Source organism: Capsella rubella, unplaced genomic scaffold (genome assembly GCF_000375325.1).
Source record: "Capsella rubella cultivar Monte Gargano unplaced genomic scaffold, Caprub1_0 scaffold_6, whole genome shotgun sequence".
In the NCBI taxonomy this organism is placed as follows: domain Eukaryota; kingdom Viridiplantae; phylum Streptophyta; class Magnoliopsida; order Brassicales; family Brassicaceae; genus Capsella; species Capsella rubella.
In genome coordinates this window covers 16,193,810-16,211,954 of record NW_006238918.1, presented here as the reverse complement: position 1 = coordinate 16,211,954, position 18,145 = coordinate 16,193,810, and the positions used below count along the sequence as shown (strand labels likewise).

At 38.8% G+C, this 18,145-nt stretch overlaps 4 protein-coding genes and 1 long non-coding RNA gene across 6 annotated transcripts; 4 read left to right on the top strand and 1 right to left on the bottom strand.

Moving 5' to 3' along the window:
• Window positions 1–224: 224 nt before the first annotated feature.
• Window positions 225–2,909, bottom strand: LOC17881841. 2 transcript variants are annotated; one of them, XR_002833316.1, is made up of 6 exons: window positions 2,762–2,909; window positions 2,615–2,665; window positions 2,216–2,316; window positions 918–1,252; window positions 740–824; window positions 225–645 (listed from the first exon to the last, which is right to left on the bottom strand). It is a non-coding gene; the product is annotated as an uncharacterized LOC17881841 (long non-coding RNA). The 2 variants fall into 2 exon arrangements; XR_002833315.1 differs by having other exon boundaries at window positions 225–824.
• A 287-nt stretch (window positions 2,910–3,196) lies between these two features.
• LOC17883710 lies at window positions 3,197–7,650 on the top strand. Its single transcript, XM_023781119.1, is given in 6 exon segments — window positions 3,197–3,310; window positions 3,524–4,883; window positions 4,885–4,942; window positions 4,944–5,003; window positions 5,006–5,072; window positions 6,143–7,650. Coding segments are annotated over 5 exon segments (2,883 nt in total). The 5' UTR covers window positions 3,197–3,310; window positions 3,524–3,546; the 3' UTR covers window positions 7,504–7,650.
• A 164-nt stretch (window positions 7,651–7,814) lies between these two features.
• Window positions 7,815–9,176, top strand: LOC17883783 (reticulon-like protein B7). The gene is made up of 5 exons (XM_023781636.1): window positions 7,815–8,033; window positions 8,243–8,414; window positions 8,509–8,650; window positions 8,754–8,823; window positions 8,909–9,176. The coding sequence occupies exons 1-5, from the start codon at window positions 7,838–7,840 to the stop codon at window positions 9,049–9,051; spliced, it is 723 nt and encodes a 240-aa protein (XP_023637404.1). The 5' UTR covers window positions 7,815–7,837; the 3' UTR covers window positions 9,052–9,176.
• A 280-nt stretch (window positions 9,177–9,456) lies between these two features.
• LOC17882760 (UDP-D-xylose:L-fucose alpha-1,3-D-xylosyltransferase MGP4) lies at window positions 9,457–11,914 on the top strand. Its single transcript, XM_006287954.2, has 4 exons — window positions 9,457–10,121; window positions 10,558–10,719; window positions 10,796–11,011; window positions 11,409–11,914. The coding sequence occupies exons 1-4, from the start codon at window positions 9,630–9,632 to the stop codon at window positions 11,619–11,621; spliced, it is 1,083 nt and encodes a 360-aa protein (XP_006288016.1). The 5' UTR covers window positions 9,457–9,629; the 3' UTR covers window positions 11,622–11,914.
• A 736-nt stretch (window positions 11,915–12,650) lies between these two features.
• Window positions 12,651–18,129, top strand: LOC17882373. The gene is made up of 14 exons (XM_006286634.2): window positions 12,651–13,652; window positions 13,748–13,834; window positions 13,933–14,042; window positions 14,482–14,532; window positions 14,705–14,876; window positions 14,987–15,268; window positions 15,373–15,576; window positions 15,680–16,165; window positions 16,259–16,468; window positions 16,566–16,754; window positions 16,853–17,016; window positions 17,113–17,262; window positions 17,357–17,435; window positions 17,542–18,129. The coding sequence occupies exons 1-14, from the start codon at window positions 13,206–13,208 to the stop codon at window positions 17,992–17,994; spliced, it is 3,084 nt and encodes a 1,027-aa protein (XP_006286696.1). The 5' UTR covers window positions 12,651–13,205; the 3' UTR covers window positions 17,995–18,129.
• Window positions 18,130–18,145: the final 16 nt, after the last annotated feature.

Here is an 18,145-nt window from a genome sequence, read left to right as displayed (position 1 = left end):
TGTGAACTCAATGATCGTTGAGCTTGTGTTTTCAAAAGTACATTTTCTTTTTATTGTACGAAACCAAGCACGATCATTTTATTATGTCATCCAATTTTTGTCAATTTCATCCAAAACTTATTTATTGGGAAAATATCATAGAAAACATCAAGCCTCGCTTAATGACTTAAGCTACACTATCTATTGATATTTTTACTCAGTCACATGTTCTTATACCGAAAAGATTGAAGGAAAAATAAACAACATCGCCGTTAAATCCAAGTTGTTGATAATAAAAGGTTCCGTTTATTGTATGTCTGTACTTGTTACTTGATACAGAACGATATATATACATTATTCAAAAGTTACCCACTGGTGTGTCCCATGTTACAGATTCTGAAACTCTTCTCCACAAAATAGCTTCGAGAAAGCAGTAATCATCACTGAAAAACAGGTTGGGAAGAGATTGATCCGGGCTTCTGAATATCTATTCCAGCCTTGCTCTGTGAATTCCACTTCTGAGTTAGAGTTCAATCCTTTCCATCTGAAAGTACATATTTTTATAGCTTGAGAAGAGGATAGATGAATTCGCCAGCATAGTAAGGCCCAATCAATGACCTCATCATAGTATAAGTTTATCTCTCTCTTCTTTCCAAGAATCAAAACCTGTTCAAGAGACCCAATGATTCAAAACTTATTTTCAAGTTTCACCATTGATGATGACAAGTTTTGCTTTGTGCATCTTAGAGGAAGGCCACACCTTTGACTTCCCATAATATCCCATACAAAACGACTGTGACGACTGTTGAGTAAGCAGCATTTAGTTCCGTCCTATCTCCAGGGACCTTTAGAGTAAAACCAGACCAATCAGAGTAAGTAAGATTCCAAACCAAAAGAAAGTAAAAAGCTGAGAAGGTTTCTCTAAAATTTGGACGTACAACAGTGGAAGCATCCGCCTGAACTACTAGAATTCCACCAGCAGTTTGTCTGCTGTCAGTGGGTACTATTTGCCTCCACCTCGGTGGGTACTATTTGCTCTTGAACCTCTTCATTGATTTCTTGCTCTCTCTGTACAGCCACTGTTTATATGGTTTGCTCTCTCTGTAAACCATCCCATACGCAATAGGACACAAAAAATCATCTTCAAGGAATAAAACAACCAGCTGATTGACGGTAAAGCAAAGGGAATATGGTTTGAGCTTCTGTGACAGTTTCAGGCAACAGAACATCTTTTGATTTGGCCCATCTTCGAGCTCCTGCGCCAACCAACAACCTGGAGAGGCAGATCATAATGATGAATGCTTGACAAAACAGATTAAAAGTTAAGTTGATATCTGAACAAAGAAGATTAATGTGTTACATAGGAGGCATACGGCCTAACAGAGTTGACAGTTGACCCACTGGCACTAATTCAGAAATCAGATGTTTGAAATATACATCACCAAACATCTTCAAGACATAACATGCTAAACAAGATTCTATTTTATTATCTTCCAATCTATGAAATTTAATATATATACAAAATGGTTATGAATTACTTCACCCGACATCATCAGATTAGCAGCGGGGGGATTTCTAGGCATTGAAGACAAATTAGGAGATTAGATATAAGTGAAATGAGTCAATAAGAAACCCAGACAGGAGATATGAGAACCACTTTTATTGATATTGATCTCAACTAGTCCATTTTTAGCCAAGAAAGATAGAGCAAACAATTTCTCTAAGGTCTGCAAATGACCGCTTGTTGAGCACAAAATTTTCAAGCCCCATGTGCTTCTTTTGCCGTAAGACATTAAAAAATATCGCCATATTCTTGCCTGTATCGCTTTTCTCTTCTGATTGTGTATCATCTACCTGGTGGTGACAGCAAGAACTCAAATAAATTTTGTTTTTTATCTATTTCTATACTAAATAATAATCAACAAGTTCCGGAACCGGAAGCATCACATCACATTTCACAGCCGTAACATTGCAAAAGAGATGAGAGTTTCAATTTCACTTTTTTTTTTGTACAATTAAACAATGCTCGCAGCATATACAACATTGCATACTATGCCATATGATTCTTCAATAAGGCAGAGATAAAAAAAATTCACTCAACAAATCTAGGTAAGGAGATGAAAGTTAAAGATGTGAAGACGCGACGGAGCATAGGACTACATATATTACACAAGTGGAATCAGTTCGCCAGTGCTCATAAACTCAAATACAATGGGGTCTACAAAACATTTCTTACCTCATCTGGATGGACACCTTCACCAAGCCTTGTACATTTTCTGTTGGCTGCACTCTTCCTTCGCTTCTGTTCAGTGTCCGTAGGTCCCAAGCTGGTCAATGCTGTAGAACAGACTTTTTAGTATCATGAAATGCACATTGTGGAACAAACACATTGATACTAAAACCTTGACGAAACAGATTATAAGTTGGGTTGATATCAGGACAAAGAAGAGTGATTCGTTACATAGGAGTTATACGACCTAAGAGAGTTGACCCGCAAAACTGTTCTTACACAGTCTAAAATCTTCTTCTGATAGAACCAATGGTTCTATCATTGAATCGTTCTAATTTTAACAAAGTTCACAAAGGAATAGTTAGAACAGTAAGCAGCCATTGCAGACACTAGACCAACAAGTACCTCCAGGACTTCGATGGCGGCTGAAACAGCATCTATACACTCACCAAAATCCTAAATTTCAACAGATAAAGTATATTTCAGACCTTAAAGTATGCAATTATTCAAATCGATTTGGGCTATGAATAGACACTGAAAGTGAAACTGAACCTGGCGACGAACGAACGATGTGGCTAGGCAATCTCAGGACGGAACTAGGAGGATTTTCACTAGCCGCCGCATGATTTCCGGCACCGATCGTAAACCGCTATGAAAAAGCGCCGATCTGCTCCGTCGCAAGCCACCGATCCCCGGCGAAACCCAGGATTCGGGAGTTAACTGTGAACACGAAAAATATACTCACCCTTACGCAAACGTTGTGTCGTTTTTGTAGTCTACATGCGAACATCCTACTGTTTTAATGTTTAATTTATTATTGTAATCAAAGTTGAAAAAAGCGGTTTAACTCTTCTTCAATTCCTCCGGTTTAAAACCAAACCTGAAAACTGTATAATCAATAACCACAACGCTTGGTTTACATCCGGTTTAGGCTCTTATAAATAGTTGGACGCTCCTGAAATTAGCGTCATTATAACAAATTTTTCCGATCTTCTTCTCCGGCGAACTTTGCCGGCGAAACGGTTTCCCTCTGAATTCGTTTTCAAAATCGCTTGCTCTCTTGTCCATTTTTCTTCCTCATCGCTCGCTTCCATTTTTACGGTGAGTATCTAGTTTTCTTCCCAAGACTTTCCCGATTATCTTTGATTCTTTGATTTTTTCACGATTCATCTGAAATCAACATTGTTATCTGATTCTTGAGATCTGAAAGCTTAATAAATGTACGCTCTAGGTTTACATTTCATGGATTCTTGAACAAATTAGAAGTTCTTTGATCTTTTATGTTAAAGATCGAGTTTTTTTGGTTATCTCCAGGTACACAGTTTTCGTTGTGAGGTATGGGTTTTGCGAGTCGGGTTCAGTTTTGTGGTGCGGATTTTGTGAATAGTTTTGGACGCGGCAGTAATCTTTGGGATCATAGGGCTGATTCTCACCTTTATTTGGCTAATAGATTGAGTGCTGCGGGTATAGTTTCCAAAACTGGTGGGAGTTTAACGCTAACTACTGGTCTTACTAGAAAGTCCGAAAGTGTATCATTGTTGGGATATAGGTTTCGTAGTCAAGGTGATGATTCTGTTGGAGCAGGCAGCGAAGGAGATATAACTGGGTATGACCCAAACACTTTGGAGTCTCGTTTTGATCCGCAAATCCAACCAACCCAAGAACAGTTGTTGGATGGGAACACTACTGTTCGGAATGTCTTGAGTTGCATAGTTGCTGGAGTGTCATCAGAAAGTAGCTTGGAGGAACGCTGGGACAGACTTCATAATGCAATAAAAGCATTGAAAGCTGTTAGGTTCAGGAATAGCATGTTTCAGAGAGTCGTAAACGAATCGATTGCACTGCAGGATAAATCAGCCTGTGCTTCAAATGAACTAAGCCAAACCCCTGTCGCGGTTCAAGGGATGATTGATGAAATACGCGTAACTAGGGAAGATGTTGAGAAGGCTACTTCTGAAGCAGTGGGATACAATGCTTCAGAGGTTGAGGATGAAGTCTTAGAGACTATGATTTGGGGAGAAAGGGCTGTGGAATTGGAGCGTGAGGCGAATCAAGATGTGAAGGATGCACAGGCTGCTTTCCAGAGAGCACTGAAGTCTCATTTTGATTATCAAATCCAAAAACCAACCCAAGGGACTGTCTGGAATGTCTTGAGTGACATAGTTGCTGGAGTCTCATCAGAGACCAATTTGGAGGAATTCTGGGACAGACTTCATAATGCAATAAAAGCATTGAAAGCGGTTAAGTTCAGGAATAACACGTTTCAGAGAATCGTAAACGAATCGAATGCACTACAGGATAAAGCAGCAAGTGCGTCAAATGAACTAAGCCAAACACCTGTCGCGGTTCAAGAGATGATTGTGGAAGTATGCAAAGCTAGGGAAGCTGTTGAGAAGGCTTCTTTGGCACTATCTTTGGCTGAAGCGAGGCTGCAGATTCTAATGAAATCACTAGAAGCAATGAGGTACGATGCTTCAGAAGTTGAGGATGAAGTCGTAGAGATTATGATTTGGGGCGAAAGAGCTGTGGAGTTGGAGCGTGAGGCAAATCAAGATGTGAAGGATGCAGAGGCTGCTTTCCAGAAAGCACTGAAGTCTCATTTTGATTCTCATGCTGGAGGACAGGCTTTGGATGTAGAAACTACAGCTGTAGATGATGATGAAATTCTGACTCAGGGCTGAAAAAGAGTTCGCAGTAGATGAGGTCTACACTTGTGAGGTATGCTTTTTTTTTGTCTATGAATATGAATAAACCCATAATTTTTCTTATTATATTGTTTATGATGTTTGTCTCCTGACCTGTTTTAGATTTGCACCCTTTGAATCTCTCAAGCACTCCAAGCCATGTTGTTTCCCATCACCAAGTTACTATGTTGTTTGATCTTTGTTCTTCTGCAAAACCGTTTGAAGGGAATTCACTCGAATATGTAATTCGAGATTGAACTCTGATCTTTTGAAGCTCCTGCAACTTAATGATTTGGATGAAAATGATTGAGGACGCTCGTTGCTTCTATTCTGCAAAGCCTAATGCTTGATTGAGTCCTTTGTGGCATAAATCCAGCGCCTAATTTTGTTTTTGTTTTTCTTTTTATCTCTATTGCTACTCCGCAGTTTCCACTTTCTTGTTTGATGATTAAAACTTGTGCTTTGATTTCAGGACACACCAGACATGCCTAGACGCCCAACTCCTTGACTGATCTTGTGCAAGACTTTGGAACAAATGACACTAAAGTTTGTTCTTCTTGATCTGTCTTTTTCAGTTTCATAGTACAGTAATGTGTGACTATTTTTTTCAACTTCATGTACAAATGGAATATTCTCAAAAAAAGGAAGATATATTTTTTTACAAAATCAAATTCTATCAGTTTTTTTCTTTATTTATATTATTATGATTATGTGATTCAAATGTTTTGAGATCCATAGGAATCGGCTTTCTCATTACTTGCTTCTAAATCTTCGGCTTAGTTTATTCATTCTTTTTCCTTAGGTTCTGCAACTTTTCTAGGGGTTTTGTCTTCTACCATAGTGGGATTTCCTTAAAAACTTCAGAAAACTCCATGTGCATTCGAAGCTTTGTGCTTTAAGTATGTTGAATATACTCCTATAAGATAATTAAATTAGTTTCACCAATCCCTAGGTAAACTTGAAGATACATAAGAGATGAAGTTAAAGTTCACAATTTCACCTCTGCAACCAGATTTTAAGTATTCTGCATCTCATCTTATAATTTTGTTAATTTGGAAAGATAAAAGAAGATGGTGTTAGTCCTTGTTCGTGTTGTATCCAGTTGAAATGGGAAGATTATTTGCTGGATATTTTTCTTTTTCTTTCAAGATTTGTTGATTTTGTTTGTACACAGAGATGGGGAAGACGAATATGTTATCCAAGATTAAAGTTTTCAATGGTATCAATAGACCCATCTATGTGTTGGCTGGCTTGGCATTTCTTATCTCAGTTGCTACATTAGCTAAGTTCAACTACATCACACCCCTACGCTTCTCTGATCGGTTCTGTAACTCTCACGGAAGCTTTGATGGCGACTATTATAATATCGGCAGCCAGATGAGGAAGACAATCGAAACTGCCATTTTTAAAATCCACCAAGAAATGGATGATCTCAAGGCTTTAGAAGCTAATTCTTCTTCTGTTCCATCTTCGGATTCATCAGCTTCCGGATCTATGTTCAGGCATGTAGCGTTTCTTGCGGATGTTCTTTCACTGGTTCAGTCAGTTCATATGGAACTGCCTTCGTTTGAAGAGAGATTCGTAGACCATCCTTTGAAGCAGCGGAATGGTGACCCGGGAGAGCATTTTATGAGAGAAGAGATAAAGAAGTACATAAAGATCAAACCAAACCGGCTTGGGAAGCAGAATTTTATGGGAGCTAACGGAACATTCACTTCGATCGGGCACGCATGTTTTGCAATGAAGAACGATCTAGAAGAGTATATGGACTACGATGTTGGGGAAATCTGCAACGACGACTGGAGGTTAGCTCAGAAGCTTATGGTTCACGGATGCGATCCGCTGCCTAGAAGACGGTGTTTCTCCCGTGCACCGCAGTTATATCACAAACCGTTTCCGATCAACGAGTCTCTATGGAAGCTGCCGGATAATCGGAATGTGAGATGGGGACAGTATAAGTGCAAGAACTTCGCTTGTCTCGCTAGCAACACAACAGCGCGAAAAGGGTTCTTCAAATGCACTGACTGCTTCAACCTCACGCACCACGAATCGCCAAGATGGCTTAACCGAGGCGAAATCGATCCTGAGACTAACCAAACTGCAGATTTCTCGATAACGGAAGTACTCGAAATCAAACCGGGAGAGATGAGAATCGGACTAGATTTCAGCATTGGCACAGGAACTTTCGCAGCGAGGATGAGAGAGCAGAACGTCACGATTGTATCAGCAACAATCAACCTCGGAGCTCCATTTAACGAGATGATCGCTCTGCGCGGTTTGGTCCCTTTGTATCTAACCGTGAACCAACGTTTACCTTTCTTTGACAGCACGCTTGACATGATTCACACGACGAGGTTTCTCGATGGATGGATCGACCTGATACTACTTGATTTTGTGCTGTTCGATTGGGACAGGGTTTTAAGACCAGGTGGATTGTTGTGGATCGATGGCTTCTTTTGTCTGAAAGAGGATTTGAATGATTATGTTGAAGCGTTTAAAGCGTTGAGGTATAGGAAACATAAGTGGGTTGTGGTGCCTAAGAAAGACAAAGATGATAAAGAAGTTTTCTTCTCTGCTCTGTTAGAGAAACCTCCAAGACCCTTTAGATGATTGACCCCATTATTCATTTCATAGTCTCTGTGTTTTAGAATATCATCTTTGTAATATTCTTACAAAAAGAAAACAGAAAATGTTAAAACAAAATTGAGATATAACATTCGTAATAATATGTTTTGTAACGAAAGATATACAGTAGAAGATTCCATTATGAATATCAAAACCATATGATAGGATACGACGTCGTTGTTCAACATTTTGCTTTTCACCATTATGTTCGGACTCAACGAACCAATAGGCTAAGACCGAGGAAGGCGCGATATATAAAACAACTTTTTGCCTCTTTGGTTCCGTTACATCGGCAGGGTGAAGTTTTGGGAATCGGAGAATGGAGGAGGAAAAGCTAGAGATCGTCGGACCAATGGAAGAGCCGTTGATGGGGAACATCGTACCAGAGGAGATCAACGGCTCCTCGTCAGATACTGATAGCGAGAAACCAGGATCCCCTGTTCCCATCCATGCTCCGATCTACCGTATGTTTGGTAGAGAACGACCGATTCACATGGTTCTCGGCGGAGGTAAACGTACGAAACACTCTCTACACTCTGTCAATGTTCTGTTTTCACATATTGGTTATGTCTCATTGATATTGCGTTTAGGGTACTTTTTGATGATGATGATGATTATAATATGTCTTCCATTAGATAGCGTTCGAATGTGTAGAAATAGAGATTAATGGCGATTGATTGATTATGTGACCTAATCACCTAGTGGTTGGGGTAATGTTTTGAAGCTGCTGATGTGTTGCTATGGAGAGACAAGAAGGTCACGGCAGGTTTACTCAGTGCAGTGACTTTGATTTGGCTTTTGTTTGGATTTGGTGGTTGTCGTCTTCTCACGTTTATATGTCGTGGCTCTATTCTCTTTCTGCTTCTCTCATTCCTCTGGTCCAATGCACTCAACAAGTAAAAGATCCTTTTCCAGCTGGCTACACGCCCCTCCTTGATATATGTTAAGTAAAAGCTGATTTCTTGTTTGCTAATCCATCATTTTGTGTAGATCTCCAGAGAACATAGTGGAGATTTACATCCCTGAGAAGCCATTACTTCAAGCTGCTTCTGCATTGACCTTTGAGCTTAACTGTGCTTTGGCAACTTTGAGGAGCATTGCCTTAGAGAGAGACATCAAGAACTTTTTAGTGGTAACTTGTTTTGTTTCTCAAGTCCTTGATTTAGAGAAGTCTCTGAAACAGTGAAATGAACTTACGGACTTGATTGTTTTTCTTTTCTGGTTGTTAAACAAAGGCGATCATTGGACTTTGGCTCGTATCGATCATCGGAAATTGGTTCAACTTCTTGTCATTGCTCTACATCTGTAAGTTCACTACTCGTTTTTTACTCTTAATCTTGAATTATCTATCTAGGTACTACTATGTCTTGAACTAATTGAAACCACACAGGTTTTGTTCTGATTCACACGGTGCCAATGCTTTATGAGAAGTACGAAGATGAAATTGATCCAATTGCAGAGAAGGCTGTGATTGAGATGAAGAAGCAATACCAACTTTTTGAAGCCAAGTTTTTTAGTAAGACCCATCATTAGCCAAACAACAACTCAGATATCGAGATTGAATTAGATTCGATTAATTTACAGTAGTTAGTACAATTATATTTATTTATCTGTTTATGTGGTTTTGGTTACTTATTACTCAAGTCATCTAAACTATTGTGGATATATAATGGGCTGGGCCTTTAAAATAATATCTAAAAAGTTGCTCCCCCATCTTTTATAATGGAAATCTAAAGCTGATTGCTGAGTGTATAAACACAAGTCACACCAAAGAGAAAAAGACCAATTGATACTTGCAGATGTTTGGGCCTAAGTTAAATACCTAAGGCCCATGTAACACCGACAGATCCAACAACTTCAACCCGCTATGTAAAATGGATTAAATAAATAAAATTGAGAAAATGATAAATTGTAGTAAATGTACACTCTTCACAAATCGCCATTGTTTCTGTTTTGAGATCTCTCCCTCCACGCTGTGTCATCATCATCAGATCTACAGTTGCCACTAAGAAGCTTCTCTGTATAGTTCCCTCTCTCACTCTCGAAATTTCAACACAGTTCTCGATTTCGAATTCTTCTAAAATCGCAATTTTGTTAGCTACAAAAAAAAAATGGCGCAGCAACAGTTCCTTCACCAGCGTCCAATCCAAAACCCATTCACAAACCCATTCTCTTCTTCTCATCTTTCTAATTCCTCAATCTCAAACCGTCCGATCTCTCTCCTCAGCCGCAACGGTCTCCTCCTCTTACTCGCACTCCTCGTTATCCTCGGCGTCTTCTTACCCTGGGCAGGATCCCCTCTATTCCCGTTTCCAAACAGGCTCTCTTCTTCTCAATCCAAATGGCGCGATTATTCCCTCGCCCAAGCCGCCAAATTCGTTGCTAAGAACGGGACTGTGATCGTCTGCGCAGTGAGCTACCCATACTTGCCTTTTCTCAACAACTGGTTGATTAGTGTTTCTAGGCAGAAGCATCAGGACCAAGTCCTCGTGATCGCTGAGGATTACGCTACCCTCTATAAGGTTAACGAGAAGTGGCCTGGTCACGCCGTTCTCATTCCTCCGGTCCTTGATTCTCAGACGGCACACAAGTTCGGTTCCCAGGTATAACATCTGCACTGAGTTTTCAATCTTTTCGATCCAATTTCATCTCTAGCTTGAGATATTCGTAGCTTCCAGTTCATGAAATCTAGCTGAAAATGACTTTGAAATTAGGATTTTGCGGATGTGTCTTTGCGAATTTTGGTAATCTGAGATTGGTTACTTGTTTTGGTTTCCCTCATACTGATGTATTATGTCACAGATTACTCGGATCATAAGTTAAACTTATTAAGTTTGTCTAGTGTTCCTGAGGTTTTGGATTTTTACATTCATGGCTGATCCTATGAATATAACAAAAGATGGTCAGCTTGTGAATGCCATATATTCTTTCTGATTTTGATTGATTATGTATCCTCTGTTTCTTTATGTGATAACCTATGCTAAGAGCTTGTATTGCAATGGAATCGATCGTTTTAACTGACTTCTCATATCCAATTAGGGTTTCTTCAATTTCACAGCTAGAAGACCGCAACATCTCTTGCAAATTTTGGAGTTAGGTTACAATGTCATGTACAACGATGTTGATATGGTCTGGTTGAAAGATCCGTTTCAGTATTTTGTGGGAAAGCACGAAGCATACTTCATGGATGATATGACCGCAGTATGTATATTCTTACATCTCCTTCATTGATGGTATTGACTTAGTTTATTTATTATCTTCTTGATTATGGTTCCAGATCAAGCCTTTGGATCACTCTCACGGTTTACCACCTCCTGGTAAAAAGGGAAGGCCTTATATATGTAGCTGTATGATTTTCTTGCGTCCCACTAATGGTGCAAAACTTCTCATGAAGAAATGGATCGAGGAACTTCAAACCGAACCTTGGTCCAGAGCAAAGAAAGCAAATGATCAACCTGGTTTTAACTGGGCACTTAACAAAACAGCTCATCAGGTATGTTACTTCTTCCTAGTTCCGCAACAAAACAGTGACTTTAGGTATATTGGTCTCAAGCTTTTTTATACACAGTTGTTGGGTTCATAACAATTGAAGCTTAAAAGAGTGAACGTTTTACTACTCTGAGATTCCACTTTATTTAACCTTAGCTTTTCCATTACGATTTTTTAGCTTTTTCTCAACTCCTCTAATCTACTTAGGAATGTTTAATTGCGATAGGCTTTTTATTACTCAGGGTTTAATGATGATATCAAAGCTTAACAAAAACTCAAAAGATTGTGGACCTTTTAGTACTCCTAGGAATGTTCAGTTACAATGTTGCTTGAATCTCAAAGGTAAAAATCAGTTTGTTTGGATACATTGTCAACTCTGTTTGTGAACTCTGTTGTTGCAGGTGGATCTCTACTTGCTTTCTCAGGCAGCATTCCCGACAGGAGGATTGTATTTCAAGAACTCGACATGGGTTAAAGAGACAAAGGGAAAACATGTGATAATCCACAATAACTACATTGTGGGTTTCGAGAAGAAGATAAAACGTTTCCGTGACTTTGGTCTATGGCTAGTAGATGAACATGCTTCAGAGTCTCCATTAGGGAAATTAGAGTAGTAGATTCGAATGGGCAGAAAAAAAATTGTTTGTCTCTGTCTCTCTCTATAGATCTCTTTTCTTGTTGTTATTGACATATTCAGGCTGCGCAAGAGAAGAAAAGATCCAGTGAGTAAATTCTTTTACATATATGGGGGTCTTTAAAGTCATGTGAAGAGGTGTTGTTATAAGGCTAATCTTGATACCACTTGAGCTGAGTTTGGTAATGTAGACTGCCGAAAATGGCATCTGAGTCAGACAATTCTATGATTCTTTCATTCAAAGACATATTGCAATCAGCATTTACACTCACCCATGGCATCTGTATCAACCCTTTTGGATGGATTTTGTCATACAGAGAAGAAATTAATATTACTCTTTGTTGGGATCATTTTACAAAATTGATTTTTTTTTTTCTGAAAAATGATTCGACACAAAATGATTTTTTTTTTTTGGTTGCCTACTAATGAATTATTCTTGTAACGAGTTGTGCAAATTTGTAAAATAAAAATACAAAACAATACTGACAGCTAGCATATATGATACGAGGGTCCACATTGATTAATAAACAAAATTAATTTGAAATATAGTTGGGGGATATGTTTATTTCCATATACTACTTTACAACATGTGACTGATAGTAATACGCAACAATTTTTATAGACTTTTTGGAGGATGCTGCTTATGTAAGATTTACCTTAAATAAAGACATAATAAATTAGATTGGAAAACAAATACTACAAGTTTTTTCATTCGTGTGTTACTTACTAAATCTATTTATTCCTCCTAAGATCTGATACATATTTATTGCATAATTTATTTATTTAATATAGTCAAGTCCGGTTTTGATAAATAACAATTCCTATCTCTGTAACTCGACAAATTCAAATTATGCGTGTAACATAAGAAGAACATCATTTTTGTAAATTAATTTATCTTTGGTTAGGCAGTTAATTAAAAATTAAATTAAATCCCATACTCTTATTCAAAGGATAATATATATTTTTTCAGTCGCACCAAAATGATTATTTATAATGTGTGATAAGAAAGAAAAAAAAAAGAGAAAAGAGTGAGAAAATTAGAAAGACAGAGAAGCAAAGATTCTTGCTCCCTTCGAATCCGCAGCTTCCAAGCTCTAATCCGATATGTATGTGAATTTCGCTTCTCTGATATTTCTCGATCGAGAGTGAAGAAGAGTCTCCTTACTTTTTTCTTTTCTTAAATTCTGCCATTGACGCTACAACATAGAGCTTCTTCTCTCTCTCTCTTAATCTCTCTCTCCATTTTTTTAGCTTTTACTGAGCTTACAAGAATCTACGCATCTGTGTACTGCTGTGCTGATGCTCTCTGTACTGAATTAGAGAATATCACCACCACACGCACTTCGAGTTGCTTCTCTCTCTCTCTTGAGTCGCTTTTTGATTCAGATTTCTGGAATTTTCTGTCGGATGCGTTTTGAGATTCGTCGAATCTAATCGAACTGGTTTATATAGATTGGAAGTTTAGGTGGGGATTTGATTTTCGTAGCTTGTGGTAGGTAACATTTTCTTGTTTGAGATTCCGTAATCTCGCCGGAGTTGCATGTAAGAAGTCTAGTATTCAAAAATGGGTTCTCTGGAATCTGGGATTCCGGCGAAGAGAGATAACGGCGGCGGGAGAGGCGGACGACAACAACTTCTACAGCACCAGTTCTCGCAGAGAAACAGATCGAGGCTCTCCAGATTCATTCTATTGAAGAGACTCAATTATCTCCAATTGGTTTCTTCAATTTGTATCTTCTTCTTCTTCGCTGTGCTGTTCCAGATGTTTTTACCTGGTCTCGTCATTGATAAATCTGATAAACCATGGATTAGGATTATTAAGGACAATTTGCCTCCTGATTTGGCTGTGTTTAGGGATAAAGGTTTTTTTGATTTCGGTAATGAAGTTAGAATTGAGCCCACCAAGCTTCTGATGAAATTCCAGAGAGAAGCTAATGCTTTGAATTTCACTTCATCTTCTCTCAATACGACTCTGCAGCGTTTTAATTTCAGAAAGCCGAAGCTAGCTCTGGTCAGTTGTTATGCTTGGAAATGAATTCTTCTTATGCATTCTCTTTTTGTCTTCTCGAGATCTGATCACTGCATTGCCGGCTTTCTCTTCTTTAGGTTTTTGGCGATTTGTTAGCTGATCCAGAGCAGGTGTTGATGGTATCTCTCTCCAGGGTACTGCTAGAGATTGGATATTCAATTGAGGTATAGATTTGTTGCTTCTTTTTGGGTTTCCATGCTGTTCTTTTGTTTACCAGTAACATGAAGTGTAATGCCACGAAACCTCAAACTTGTCTTGGTAGGTTTACTCGCTTAAAGACGGTCCAGTGAATGGTATTTGGCAGACGATGGGAGTTCCAGTCACAATACTCGAGACTAACCATGAATCAAGTTGTGTTATCGATTGGCTGTCGTATGTTCCACATTTCTTGTGCTATATAGACTGCATTGCTTCAAAACTGTAGGAACACTAGTGAACCATGTCTTGATTAATTCATAGCTTGGAGTTAATCACGAACCTATGGTTAATTTAATATATCTATGTGATGTTCAATTTGATAATGTGGATCTGAGGTTGATCAAATGCATTGTGGGTTCTTTTCTTGTGTAATACGTGCATTGCTTTAAATCTGTAGGAAAATTAGTGAAGCATGTCTTGATTAAATCAGAGCGTTGGAATTAATCTTGAGGCTATGATTAATTTAATATATATCCATGTGATGAATGTGGATCTGAGGTTGATCAAATGCATTATGGTTCTTTTCTTCTGTTATTATAGGTGCAAACTTAGTTGACTTGGTCAATGCAATGATTTCTGATCATTGATAATTTTCTTTGTTTTTATCTTGAAGCTATGATGGTGTAATTGTAAACTCTCTCCAAGCTAGGAGTGCATTTACTTGGTAAGATTTTCGGTTCTGTGGCATGAGTGTATATCATAGAGTTCTTGTTTTGGTTTTTGATCATCGTACACTGAAATGAGAATTTATATAAACTGTATACACATATGTATGATACCTATGTGGATATTTCCCAAAGTCCTTGATAGTTTAAACTATTGTTATTCTTTGACAGCTTCCTGCAAGAACCTTTCAAATCTTTGCCTCTTGTGTGGGTAATCAATGAAGAAACTCTCGCTGTTCGGTCCAGACAGTACAACGCAACAGGTCAGACTGAACTCCTCACGGATTGGAAAAAGATTTTCAGCCGGGCTTCGGTTGTAGTGTTCCATAATTATCTCCTTCCGGTACGGTTTACGATTAGAACCCCAGAATTATTATTTAGGATTCTGCTTTAAAATAGGTTTTCTAGAGTACTTTTTTTATAATTACCTTGTTTCACATTCTCTTCATGCAGATTCTCTACTCCGAGTTTGATGCTGGCAACTTTTATGTTATTCCCGGATCACCTGAAGAAGTATGGGAACCAAATAATCTGGAGTTTCCACAGAAAGATGATGTGGTCATTTCCATTGTGGGAAGCCAGTTCTTGTACAAGGGTCAATGGTTGGAACATGCCCTGCTTCTGCAAGCTCTACGGCCTTTATTTCCAGGCTATTACGATGAAAGTTATGATCCTCATCTGAAGATCATAGTTTTAGGTGGAGAATCAGCTTCCAACTACAGTGCAGCTATTGAGGTATTTGAAGGTCCGCCTTGCTATTGGTTAAATGGTTTGTAGCTTTTTAAGACAGAGATTCAAAATCACTTACCTTGTTCCTTGCTTTGTTTTGAACTTCTTAGACAATTTCCCAGAACTTGACATATCCAAGAGATACTGTGAAGCATGTAAGCATTCCGGGGAATGTTGATAAGATACTTGAAAGTTCTGATCTTGTTATATACGGATCATTTCTTGAGGAGCAGTCTTTTCCAGAAATTTTGATGAAGGCCATGTCCTTGGGAAAGCCTGTAGTTGCACCAGACCTTTTCAACATTAAAAAACATGTATGCTCCTTCTTCCTTTGCTCGTGTTCGTCATGGACATGTGTTGTGGCATGTTCTCTGTCCATCTGGCTGCTTACTGACTATATTGGCAAATATTAAATAGGTTGATGACAGGGTTACCGGGTATCTTTTCCCCAAGCAAGATCTTAAGGTTCTATCACAGATTGTGCTTGAAGTGATAACAGAAGGGAAAATATCTCCATTGGCTCAGAAGATTGCCTCGATGGGAAAAACAACTGTTAAAAATATGATGGCTCGGGAATCAATAGAAAGTTATGCGGCTCTACTAGAGAATGTTCTCAAGTTTTCTTCAGAAGTTGCTTCTCCTAAGGATGTACAAAAGGCTCCTCTAGAACTGAGAGAAGAGTGGAATTGGCATCCATTTGAAGCTTTTCTGGATACATCGCCTAATAATAGAACAATAAGAAGTTATGAGTTTTTAGCTAAGGTTGAGGGGCATTGGAACCATACCCCAGGAGAAGCTATGAAATTTGGAGTTGTCAATGATGATTCGTTTGTGTATGAAATTTGGGAAGGTGAGAGATATCTTCTAATGATGAATAGTAAAAAAAGGCGAGAAGATGAGGAGGTAAGCGTCAGATGAGAGTTCTTGAAATAACGTTCTCATCTCCATTTCCTATGTGCCATTTTAATATTGTTTTTGTGTTGTATTGTTATGCAGCTGAAAAGCAGAGCCTTACAGTATCGTGGGACATGGGAGGACGTATATAAAAGTGCCAAGAGGGCAGACCGAAGTAAGAATGAGTTGCATGAAAGGGATGAAGGGGAGCTGCTAAGAACCGGTCAACTTTTATGCATATATGAACCATATTTTGGTGAAGGAACCTGGCCGTTTCTACATCAATATCCCCTCTATCGTGGGGTTGGCTTGGTGAGTTTTTCATGTACGATATATTGTTTCTGGCAACCATAAGGTGGTCTGAAAGAGGAAAATTGTTCTCAGCTGATTTGAATGCATCACATTGCAGTCAGTTAAAGGACGGAGACCTAGGATGGATGATGTCGATGCATCATCACGTCTTCAGCTTTTAAACAATCCATACTATCGCGATGCTCTTGGTGACTTTGGAGCATTTTTTGCAATTTCAAACAAGATTGATCGTTTACACAAGAATTCGTGGATTGGGTTTCAATCCTGGAGAGCGACTGCCAGGAAGGTACACATCTCTTCTTTGTTTAGCTTAGAAATCCTTCATTCTTTCTACTATAGAATGCTATGTGCAGTACTTGTGCTGAAATTGGGATCTCAATACAGGAATCTTTATCCAAGATTGCTGAGGATGCATTACTTAATGCTATACAAACACGGAAACACGGCGATGCCCTATATTTTTGGGTTCGCATGGACAAAGATCCGAGAAATCCTCTGCAGAAACCCTTTTGGTCGTTTTGTGATGCCATAAATGCTGGGAACTGCAGGTAAAACATTACAGAATCGTAAATCATAGTTTTATAACAATGTTTGAGACATTGTTCATTTACCTGACTCTGTGCAACTTATGGGCTTGGATCAAGGTTTGCTTACAACGAAACTCTGAAGAAAATGTACAGTATCAAGAACTTGAGCTCACTGCCACCAATGCCCGAGGATGGAGATACATGGTCTGTGATGCAGAGCTGGGCCCTGCCAACAAGATCCTTCTTAGAGTTTGTCATGTTCTCAAGGTACTTGATCTACCATTACCCAGTGACTGTCGCAATCTTGGCTCTTTGGAAAAGAAAGAAAGTAATTAGAGAGTGTTTTCTCTCTTGTTTGTAGGATGTTTGTGGATTCACTGGATGCACAGATATATGAAGAGCATCATCGAACAAACCGTTGCTATCTGAGTTTAACCAAAGTAAGAAACTCATTTCTTCTTCTGCCAAAGTTAATGTGTTTTAGATATAATTCAGATGAATCCACTTGGGTTTGCATTTAAGTAAAATGTGTTCAATTTCTCACAGGACAAGCATTGCTATTCGCGGGTACTAGAGCTTCTGGTGAACGTATGGGCTTACCACAGCGCAAGGCGCATTATCTACGTAGATCCTAAGACTGGTTTGATGCAGGAGCAACACAAACAGAAGAACCGGCTAGGAAAAATGTGGGTGAAGTGGTTTGATTACACAATTCTGAAAACAATGGACGAAGATCTTGCTGAAGAAGCGGACTCAGACAGGCGTGTGGGTCACTGGCTATGGCCATGGACTGGTGAGATCGTGTGGCGTGGTACATTAGAGAGAGAGAAGCATAAGAAGAATTTAGAGAAAGAGGAGAAGAAGAAGAAAAGTCGAGATAAGCTGACTAGAATGAGAAGTCGAAATGGTCGCCAGAAAGTGATCGGAAAATATGTAAAACCGCCTCCGGAGAACGAGACTGTAACCGGAAACTCCACTTTGCTAACCGTAGACGCATAAAAAACAAATTACATTTGTGCTTTTGTTTCTTTTCATATATATTTTTTTTGGTTAGGTCGTAAAATTTGTTTCATTCTTTTTTTTTTTTGGAAAGACTACTGTATAAAAGTTCTCAAGTCTCAATCATTCACTCTCCCTCTCTCTCTCTCTC

What these genes read in the sequence shown, in the direction of transcription:
- LOC17883783 (XM_023781636.1), top strand. Translation starts at nt 7,838, where the DNA reads ATGGAGGAGGAAAAGCTAGAGATCGTCGGACCAATGGAAGAGCCGTTG. An exon ending in GGTTCTCGGCGGAGGTAAAC is followed by an intron (nt 8,034 to 8,242) that starts GTACGAAACACT and finishes AATGTTTTGAAG; the next exon opens with CTGCTGATGTGTTGCTATGG. An exon ending in ACATCAAGAACTTTTTAGTG is followed by an intron (nt 8,651 to 8,753) that starts GTAACTTGTTTT and finishes TGTTAAACAAAG; the next exon opens with GCGATCATTGGACTTTGGCT.
- LOC17882760 (XM_006287954.2), top strand. Translation starts at nt 9,630, where the DNA reads ATGGCGCAGCAACAGTTCCTTCACCAGCGTCCAATCCAAAACCCATTC. An exon ending in CACACAAGTTCGGTTCCCAG is followed by an intron (nt 10,122 to 10,557) that starts GTATAACATCTG and finishes ATATCCAATTAG; the next exon opens with GGTTTCTTCAATTTCACAGC. An exon ending in TTAACAAAACAGCTCATCAG is followed by an intron (nt 11,012 to 11,408) that starts GTATGTTACTTC and finishes CTGTTGTTGCAG; the next exon opens with GTGGATCTCTACTTGCTTTC.
- LOC17882373 (XM_006286634.2), top strand. Translation starts at nt 13,206, where the DNA reads ATGGGTTCTCTGGAATCTGGGATTCCGGCGAAGAGAGATAACGGCGGC. An exon ending in AGATTGGATATTCAATTGAG is followed by an intron (nt 13,835 to 13,932) that starts GTATAGATTTGT and finishes TTGTCTTGGTAG; the next exon opens with GTTTACTCGCTTAAAGACGG. An exon ending in TGTGTTATCGATTGGCTGTC is followed by an intron (nt 14,043 to 14,481) that starts GTATGTTCCACA and finishes TTTATCTTGAAG; the next exon opens with CTATGATGGTGTAATTGTAA.